Raw genomic sequence first — 7126 nt, forward strand, 5'->3', positions numbered from 1 at the left:
CCCGGCCTAGCGGCCATCCCCGCCAGAAATTTGGCGACCGATCGCGACAATTCCCCAATCGCTTCACGACAACGCGACCAGCGACACAAAAACCGTCCTTGTCGATGCACCACAACACGCACGCATCGCATCCAGCAAAAAGTCGCCCAACATGAGTGTATGCCTTTTTCCCAACCTTTCTCACCCGACTGTCACCGACTAAACTGCACTTTGCCCCAAAAAGAAAATGCCAAAAAGAGCTCTGTTCACTAACTCATGCCCGTCCTTGACCGCACAAAACAGTTCATGCCAGTCAACCCGCGGCCGATGCTGCAAGACCTGTACGCCAGCGCCTCCTCCCCAACGTTAATGAGAATGAAGACGAGAAGAAACAAAAAAAAAACTAACAGCTGCGACCAAAAAAAAAAACAACAGTGTCAACAAGGACGTCTACGTGCGCCTAAAGTGGGGCGAAACCGAGTACAAGGGAAGGCTGGTCAGCATCGACAGCTACATGAACATCCAGCTCAGCAACGCGCAGGAGTATATCGACCAGAAGCTCGAGGGTGATCTGGGCCAGATCCTTATCAGGTGCAACAACGTGCTTTGGATCAGGAGCGCGACGGCAGACGAGAACGGCGACGTCAAAATGGAATGATTAGGGGGAAAAGGGGAGAGAAATGGATCAGGAGGAGAGGGACGGGCCCTAAAAAAAGACAAGCAGAGGCGGACTTGATTCTCCTGGGCGAGCTCGGGGTACTGGGATGTATCTGGGGGTATGCCGTGCCACCGCCCTCAATATCTACTGCACGGGGCTGGATGGCCGGTATAGAAATCCCAGTACTTACCAGTGACTGAGGGACATCACTCTGAGAGACAAGGAATTCCCTCGATATAGCGATGCGAAGCTGGTGGTTCAGGCACAAAATACTGAGCAAAGCTGAGGCGAGACAACCTGCTCGCTGAGAGTGATGATATCAACGAATAGGAAGCTCTGAGGGACCAACGCAGACTTGGCTGTACTTTGGGGGCAACAAAACAAAACGGCAGATATAAAGCCTTTTGGATCCTAATGCTGATGCTTGAGTGCTAGGTATTTTGAACAAAACCTTCACATCAAACATGCTATCTTTCTACTGCTGTGCAAATCGGAGGCTCCAATCTTGACCCTTTGTGTTGGGCTAACCCAGAGATACGCCTCGACCATCCACTCGTACCAGACCCTCGTGTCGTCCGTCTGTCTCCACATGCTCACCTCCAATTCTGCATCCTCAGGGAAGTACAATGGTTTCTGTCGGAAATGTTAGCTCGCGCACAGGGTCTGGGGTTAAATTAAATCCACCAAGTAAGGGTCAAAACTACTCACATTTAGAGGGAAGTAGATTGGGAACCAAGAGATCATATCCTTGCTCTTCCGGTCGATCTGCTCCGGCAGAATGCTGATCTCGACCAGCTCCTTTTCCTTCCCCTGAACCTGTGACGCATACAGAGTCGACTCGAAATACCCAGCCAGGCCGTGCATCACGCCTCGCCGGCCGCAAACGAAGGTCAAGTGACAGTGTCGTGCGTTGTGCTCGTTCAGCCCTGATGACAGGTTCATGGCGCCGCCGCCTCCACGGATCGGCCTCCTATGGGGACCGTGTTCGGCCGCCCACTTCTCGGCAAAAGAAAGGCGAACGGGGTGCACAAACTCCCAGGCTTGCTGGAACCGCGGCTTTCCGGGGACGCCGCGGCTAGCGAGGAAGTCAATGGCAAAGAGTCGGACAACCCAGGGCGTGTTGTAGGAGTTGGGGTCCGTGACGAATCGGCCAGAGATCTCTGCGTGAAGTTTCGGGTGCGCAATGGGGCTGAGATGCGCCGTGTACGAATGCGGGATCGAGATTCCATGTGGTTTGGCCAGATGGCGTTGGATACCATCGAGGCACTCAGGGGACAGTTCGTTGTCTCCAAAAGATCCCAGTAGTTCGGTGACGAGGATATCAACGGAACCGGCCGGGTTTTCGGCAGTTACCTTTTGGCCTAATGGGACGATGCCGTCCCATTCACGCATGTCCGTCTTGATCACACGGACTTTCCCACCCCACACCCTCTCATTTTGCCTCAGCAGGTAGACATAGGCGTTTTGGTTCTTCTCCAGTGCCCACAGCTGTACGGGGAAACCTGTGGCAGCGCTCGCCCGGAGAACGCGGGTAACCAAAGGACCACGTCCTGCGCCTGCAACTGTTACGACGAGTTCTGGTTCTTGAGTCTCCTTGTTGACGCCTGATGTCGGCTTCTTGAGAAGCTTCCACTCGGCCATTGCCTCAGTGATGGCCTTCTCATACTGGTCATACTTGACCGGGTCACCCTCAAACATCTCGTACGTGGATGATTCCAGGTTATCAGAGAGCGGCTGCAGAGGCGACTGCAGCCAGTCCTGGAAGCTGATGAGAGCTGGCGATTCCAGTTTCCCATAAGGGGGCTGCTGACGTTCCAAATGCCTGAGGTATGCAGCTTCAGGGTTGCTAGCTATACGGCTGTCACCATTAGCTGCCTCAGCCAAAGTCGGGAACTCTGATCCCGCTTGCTCAGCCCGGGCGAGCTCTTCTTTGGTTGGCCCAAGGTCGTAAACCAAGAACCAGGGGTAGGCCTTCAACCTCATGTACATGTTGATCATCTCTTGATGATTTTTACTGAGAGAAGGATGACCGGCCCTGTTCTTTTCGAAAGTGTTCGGCCCGAGTGTCAAGTAATGCAATGGCTCCGCAAACCATCGTGTTTGTAGCTCCTTCTCTGGAAGCCTCTTGGGAATCCTCAAAGCTATAGGGGAGGATTTGTCAATTACAGCTCCGCCATCCGTCATGTGAACGTGTAGGTATACCATCACTCACCCACAAACAATCTGACACTGTAATCACAGACAGATCTGATGGTGTGCCAAGTGTCCCAGGCACCAAAAAGATCAATTTCCTTCTTCTCTGCAGGTTTGCTCTGCCGACCAACAGCTTCAGAAAGAAGCATCTCTGTCTCCTCGAGGTTTGGCTCCCGATACATGGGGATGTGGATGATGAAGTTGAGCCTGGTTGCGATCAAGAATGCCTCTTGGATAGCCCGGGCGTACTGTGCAACGCCTTTGGCATCGTCATCTCTCCGGGGGCCAGGGATGACGATACTACGAACGCCGCAGAAGTTGGCATATGCGACTTCGAGGTTGAGGGCCTGGCGCGACAAATCCGCGACCAAAGGGTCCTCGGAGCACAGATCTATCCATGGGCTGGAGTACGCAATGACTGCAGAGACAAAGGATGAGGGGAAAAGTGACGTATCATCATCCGTCAAGGTCGAGATGATGGGACCAGGAAGTGATGGGTTGGACTTTTCGGCATCAGTGAGGCCAAACTCTTGAGTCTCTTTCACGTGAGAGTTATACAAGTCCACAACCCGTTGACGGAAATGGCCGTTGGTCACGGGAGCTGTGACAAAGTTGAACTAGAGGCAAAAGAGTTCCACGTTAGAGTGTTTCGAGGAATAAACAGAAAATATACCTATACAAAACTTGAAAAGTATTGGGCACTAGGTAATCACTTACACCGGAAGCGAGAACATGGGAATGGTGATTGTCAGTTAGAGCATCCCACCTGGAGGAATCGTGGTTTCCTATGACAAAGCCAGGCCGGCCACTATCGAAAGCTTCATAGTCTGCATTCATGTCGGGAGAGGACATTGTATTAAATCTAGAATATAAAAATTGGTCGTGATTAAAATTCTCCCCGTTGCTGAGCTTTTGGATCAAGGAACCGTTTTTAGCACAACTCTACACAGTAGTGTTGATGGATCTCAGGCCAGTCAAAGCCTGAAAGTCGCTTAGTGGGTTAGGTGCTGTCTGTACCTGAAAGAACGGGTAGTTGCAGTGGCATTGATGGCAGCGCGGGCCCTTGAATTGTGCATGCAGCCGTCTGTGCAGACCGGAGACAGCGGGGAGAAGCAGCCAAGAGAGAAATTCAGGGTCTACAATTGTCAGGGCAGGAGCCCTGTTTTATTTACCCCGCGATCGACAATCAATCACGCAGGCGGTTGGGTTACAATAATGGTTCATCTCACTTGAGAATCGCAAATTCCGAATTAAAGGATTTGCAGCTACTTGGTTAGGATACTATGAGTTGAGTAGCAACCTAGGCAGGTATTCTACATGTGTCGATCCAGTTTGGCGACGAGGGTCAGAACTTTTAAGCGTTGGCTGCAGTTACTTCACAATCAATCTGGCAATCATCATAACATGATTTCGACTAACAATCAAACTCGAGGAGCATGTACCGGTAGGGAAGGAACTATTTGGATGCTCCACTCTTGAATTCCTCATTCTATCGCACAAATACTTACGGGTGGGTACATTGGTACCTAGGTAGGTAGGTAGGTAAGGAAGCAAGTACATGCAAGTCAAAGACACCAAAGTCAGACGGTTGCCTACCTTATGTTGCTAGATAGGTCTTCATGCAAGCAAGCTTCGATCAAATATATCATTGCAAAAAACATCTTGCCTGGGCGGGCTGTCAAAAGAAACTGAAACAATTCCTTTCATCAAGCATCCCCGCATCATCATCACTGGTGGGGCCTTATCGGGCTTATCTACCGTCAGTTTGAATGGTCGCCCTGCCTCAGGCGGTCAAAACTTTTTGCTTTTTGCCGCTTTGCGAAACGTCTGCCTCAGAGGCAACAACGACGGAAATCGCCGTCACTGGCCGCAACATTAGGCAGGCTTAGCGCGCGATTCTCGAGCATAAAAAAGCTATAATCGAAATCGCATTCATCTGCATTTCAGTTGGTCATAATGGCTGAAAAGAAGGGGGATTTCAACGGTGCCAATAAGCGACCAAGTGCAGACGAATCAGACTCTCCCCAGAACAAGAGGTTTAAGGGATCCGACGCGACGAGTGACGGCTACAACCCTTACCTGGCTCACATGAACGGAAACGGTGACGGAGATGGCGACGGCCGGTCTGGGTCCCTCGCATCGCTGGTCAAAGGCCTGACCCGACACGAGACCACGGCCAAGCAAGCCGAGAAGCTCGAAGATGCCGATACGAATGCTTTCACTGGCGGCTCGCACAGCCAGCAGTATTTCAAAATCCTGAAGACGCGTCGCAATCTCCCCGTTCACCAGCATCGGCAAGAATTTCTTGATGTCTACCACAAGACGCAGATCATGGTCTTCGTCGGTGAGACTGGATCGGGAAAGACGACGCAAATACCCCAATATGTCCTTTACGACGAGCTGCCTCACCTGAACAAAAAGATGGTTGCTTGCACCCAGCCTAGGCGAGTTGCCGCAATGTCAGTAGCTCAGCGTGTCGCGGATGAGCTTGACGTCGAGCTTGGGCAAGAGGTCGGTTATAGCATTCGTTTCGAGAACAAGACGACTCCAAGCACCATACTCAAGTACATGACCGACGGTCAACTCCTCCGAGAAACGATCCACGACCCAAACATGACTCGATACAGCTGCATCATAATCGACGAAGCCCACGAGAGGACCTTGGCCACAGACATCCTGATGGCTCTCTTGAAGCAGCTATCGCTCAGGCGCAGCGATCTTAAGATCATCATCATGTCTGCTACTCTTGACGCTGCCAAATTCCAGCGCTACTTCTTTGAAGCTCCCATCCTGGCTGTTCCGGGTCGGACGCATCCTGTTGAGATATTCTATACGGCCGAGGCGGAGCGCGACTACATCGAGGCTTCGGTCAGGACGGTGCTGCAAATCCATGCCACCGAGGCCGAAGGTGATATCCTCCTATTCTTGACTGGAGAGGAAGAAATCGAGGACGTCTGCCGCAAGGTGCGCCTGGAAGTCGACGAGTTAATACGGGATGCAGACTGTGGGCCAATGGAAGTTTATCCTCTGTATGGTACCCTGCCCCCACAGCAGCAACAAAAGATATTCAATGCAGCACCAGCGCCACTCAAGAAGGGTGGCAGGCCTGGTCGCAAGTGTATCGTTGCCACAAATATTGCAGAGACCAGTTTGACTATTGATGGAATCGTTTACGTCGTCGACCCTGGCTTCAGCAAGCAAAAGATCTACAATGCGCGCATTCGAGTCGAGTCGCTGCTGGTCACGCCTATCTCAAGGGCATCGGCACAGCAGCGAGCCGGTCGTGCTGGTCGTACGCGCCCTGGAAAATGTTTCCGTCTGTACACGGAAGCAGCCTTCAAGAAGGAGCTGATTGAGCAGACATATCCAGAAATCCTGCGGTCCAACCTGAGCAATACCATTTTGGAACTGAAGAAGCTGGGTGTCGATGACTTGGTGCACTTTGACTTTATGGATCCTCCAGCCCCCGAGACAATGATGAGGGCGCTAGAAGAGCTCAATTATCTTTCTTGCCTGAACGACGATGGTGATCTCACTGATCTTGGTCACATGGCCTCGGAATATCCCCTGGACCCGGCGCTGGCAGTCATGCTAGTCTCATCTCCCGAGTTTTATTGCTCCAACGAGATGCTGTCTGTCACCTCGCTTTTGTCGGTTCCCCAGGTCTTCATGAGGCCAGCCAACAACCGCAAGCGTGCTGATGAGATGAAGGAGCACTTCAAGCACATGGAAGGAGATCATTTGACGCTCCTCAATGCCTACCATGCCTTCAAGAGCGAAATGGCCAAGGGCACAGATATGAAGAAGTGGTGCCATGAGCACTTCCTATCCTACAGGCACTTGAGCAGTGCAGACAACGTTCGCGCGCAGCTAAAGGGCATCATGGAGCGCCAGGACCTGGAACTTGTGAGCACACCGTTCACGGACAAGAACTACTACACCAACATCCGCCGCTGCCTTGTCGCTGGTTTCTTCATGCAGGTCGCTCTACGTGAAACCAGTGGAAAGGTCTACCACACCATCAAGGACAACCAAAATGTCATGCTACACCCAAGCTCTGTTCTCACGACCGACTACGAGTGGGTGCTCTACCATGAGTTTGTTCTCACATCGAAGCAATACATTCGCACGGTTACTGGCATTCGGCCTGAGTGGCTCATCGACATCGCGCCAAACTATTATGACTTGGACAACTTCGAGGATGACCAGGCGAAGAGGGCTTTGAAATCTGTTGTGGAGAAGATGAAGAGGCGAGAGGCGTCAAGAGGAGCCCAGGGTGCATCTTCCAGACGTTAG

At 51.9% G+C, this 7126-nt stretch overlaps 3 protein-coding genes across 3 annotated transcripts; 2 read left to right on the forward strand and 1 right to left on the reverse strand.

Moving 5' to 3' along the window:
* Positions 1 to 69: 69 nt before the first annotated feature.
* PgNI_07040 (uncharacterized protein) lies at positions 70 to 3927 on the reverse strand. The gene is made up of 6 exons (XM_031127057.1): positions 3548 to 3927; positions 2850 to 3447; positions 1346 to 2778; positions 413 to 1270; positions 290 to 318; positions 70 to 163 (listed from the first exon to the last, which is right to left on the reverse strand). The coding sequence occupies exons 1-4, from the start codon at positions 3680 to 3682 to the stop codon at positions 1091 to 1093; spliced, it is 2346 nt and encodes a 781-aa protein (XP_030981315.1). The 5' UTR covers positions 3683 to 3927; the 3' UTR covers positions 70 to 163; positions 290 to 318; positions 413 to 1090.
* PgNI_07041 (uncharacterized protein) lies at positions 152 to 637 on the forward strand (the record flags this gene model as incomplete). Its single annotated transcript, XM_031127058.1, has 3 exons — positions 152 to 157; positions 283 to 320; positions 415 to 637. 3 exons carry the CDS (start codon positions 152 to 154, stop codon positions 635 to 637), a joined length of 267 nt encoding a protein of 88 aa, XP_030981184.1.
* Positions 3928 to 4786: 859 nt separating the features above from the next.
* Positions 4787 to 7126, forward strand: PgNI_07042 (uncharacterized protein; the record flags this gene model as incomplete). The annotated part of the gene is made up of 1 exon (XM_031127059.1): positions 4787 to 7126. The coding sequence occupies one exon, from the start codon at positions 4787 to 4789 to the stop codon at positions 7124 to 7126; it is 2340 nt and encodes a 779-aa protein (XP_030981309.1).

Source organism: Pyricularia grisea (assembly GCF_004355905.1).
Source record: "Pyricularia grisea strain NI907 chromosome Unknown Pyricularia_grisea_NI907_Scaffold_4, whole genome shotgun sequence".
NCBI lineage: Eukaryota > Fungi > Ascomycota > Sordariomycetes > Magnaporthales > Pyriculariaceae > Pyricularia > Pyricularia grisea.